This window comes from Bison bison, unplaced genomic scaffold (genome assembly GCF_000754665.1).
Source record: "Bison bison bison isolate TAMUID 2011002044 unplaced genomic scaffold, Bison_UMD1.0 scf7180017864538, whole genome shotgun sequence".
NCBI lineage: Eukaryota > Metazoa > Chordata > Mammalia > Artiodactyla > Bovidae > Bison > Bison bison.
The window spans coordinates 130,471-132,180 of NW_011495086.1; the positions used below are offsets into that span (position 1 = coordinate 130,471).

The window sequence follows — 1,710 nt, forward strand, 5'->3', positions numbered from 1 at the left end:
TCGAAGGGCGTGGAATTGAGGTAGAAAACCTTAAGTTTGCTCTTGGAGTAAGATTTCCGTTGAGCACTACAGGATTATTGAAATTTCCAACACAAGGGGACTCCAGGACTGGCCTCGTGCTAACAGTGTTGAAGAAAGATCTGTTCTGCTGCTTCTCCACCTGAAGTTTGGCGCTGACCACTGCCAGCCTCTGATGAGTCCTGGGTAAGATGGAAAACACCAATTTCATTCATGTTTCCCTAAATTATCTGCATTTTTTAAGTTGCCATATAGTAAATGGAATTCCCATTAAATTATTTGAACACTGAAAACACAGAGCAGACCTCCTGTAAACAATAACAGTTGTAACCTTGCTCTAAAGAAGTACACATGTGTCTGGGGCTCCTCAAGTAACAAGGCACAGTTGGGAGAGGAGAGAAAGGGCACCAGAGAGAAAGGGAGGTGGCCTCACACGGACACCTGCTGCCTCTGGGACAAACCTGCCTCCAGGAAACAGTTCAGGGATGAAGAAACACCCCATCCCACAAAGCCACGTTCAAGTGCTTCCTTTCACCACCCTTGTATACATGTTTCACTCATGACCTCAGAGAAATTCAGCTTTTGGCTCTGAGGTATCACCTAGAGCCACAATCACAAGGGAGGACGAGAAAGTCAAAGGGTAAGGCTGAAAAGAGCTAAAACAGCCCCAGGAACAATTACAAGTATCCCCTGCTTTTCCAAAGTTCACTTTATGTTACTTCACTTCTACGAAGGGCCTATGTCAGTACCTGTTTTTGATGATCAAAAAAAAAAAAATCTGAAGACAATTTCTGGTCTCATTTAAAAAGCCAAAACTCTAAACAGTGTTCAGTGTACGTTTTACAGTGAGAGGCATCGCGCTCCCCAAGCAGGGAGACTGGCCCCACTGACCTCCTTCCCGGGAAGCCACACCCCACATCTCAGCATCAAGTCGCCACAGCCCTAAGCCCCGTCTGGGAGCACCTGTGCTTCACTTGTGCGTATTCATTTCATGTATCGACTAGCAGAATGTGTCCTCAGGTCCCTGCTTCTTTGCTTTATGCTGCTTTGGCTTATGAAAGGCTTCCTAGGAGCGCTCTGCTTTCAGATAGTGGGGAAGCCTGGACTGGGCACTGCCAGTGGGATCTGCCCTTTCCATCCTCCACACCCCTCAGTCGGGTCACTACATTACTTTTAGCCACTTTGTGACTTACCCTGCCTCTAACCCATGTGTTCATTTCCCCTATTTCATAAGCACGCCTGTACATAGTGCGGGAAGCCTTGACACAGTGCTAACAGTCGGTCTTAGGGCGCCCCCTTAGCAGTGGCCAGCTAGTTAGCTTTCCCTTCCTACGAATCTCATGCCCCACTCTATAAAAATTAGTCTTAGAGACAAATCAATGAACTAAATTTCGTTTCTGTGATTCTGTGTTTTGACTTACTTGTCTAGTTTATCTTCCAATGACTTTATAAGTTCACATTCTACTAGGTAGAGTTGCTTATATTTTTCCAACTCTGCTTTATTAGAATCTTCTTGCAAACTTTTCATTTTGGAGAGTTCAGATTCCAAGTCTTTAATTCTGACTTCCATCTGTTGAAATCCAGCTTGTGTCTAAGGCAAATTGAAAAAGATAACATTTTTAAAATAATCATTAACCTGGAAAATTACATTTATTCCCTTTAGTTTTGAGTCAGTGATTCAGAGAGCGATTT

General features: G+C 44.2%; 1 protein-coding gene across 1 annotated transcript in view; it reads right to left on the bottom strand.

The window, feature by feature from the left end:
- Positions 1 to 1,710, bottom strand: part of LOC104982717 (ankyrin repeat domain-containing protein 26-like) — a 48,040-nt gene that overhangs the window by 1,262 nt on the left and 45,068 nt on the right. Inside the window, exons 11-12 of the mRNA XM_010832138.1 lie at positions 1,440 to 1,609; positions 30 to 200 (exon numbers count right to left, since the gene is read on the bottom strand). Of these exons, the coding sequence (XP_010830440.1) occupies positions 30 to 200; positions 1,440 to 1,609 (341 nt within the window). The remainder of the gene's footprint in view (positions 1 to 29; positions 201 to 1,439; positions 1,610 to 1,710) is intronic.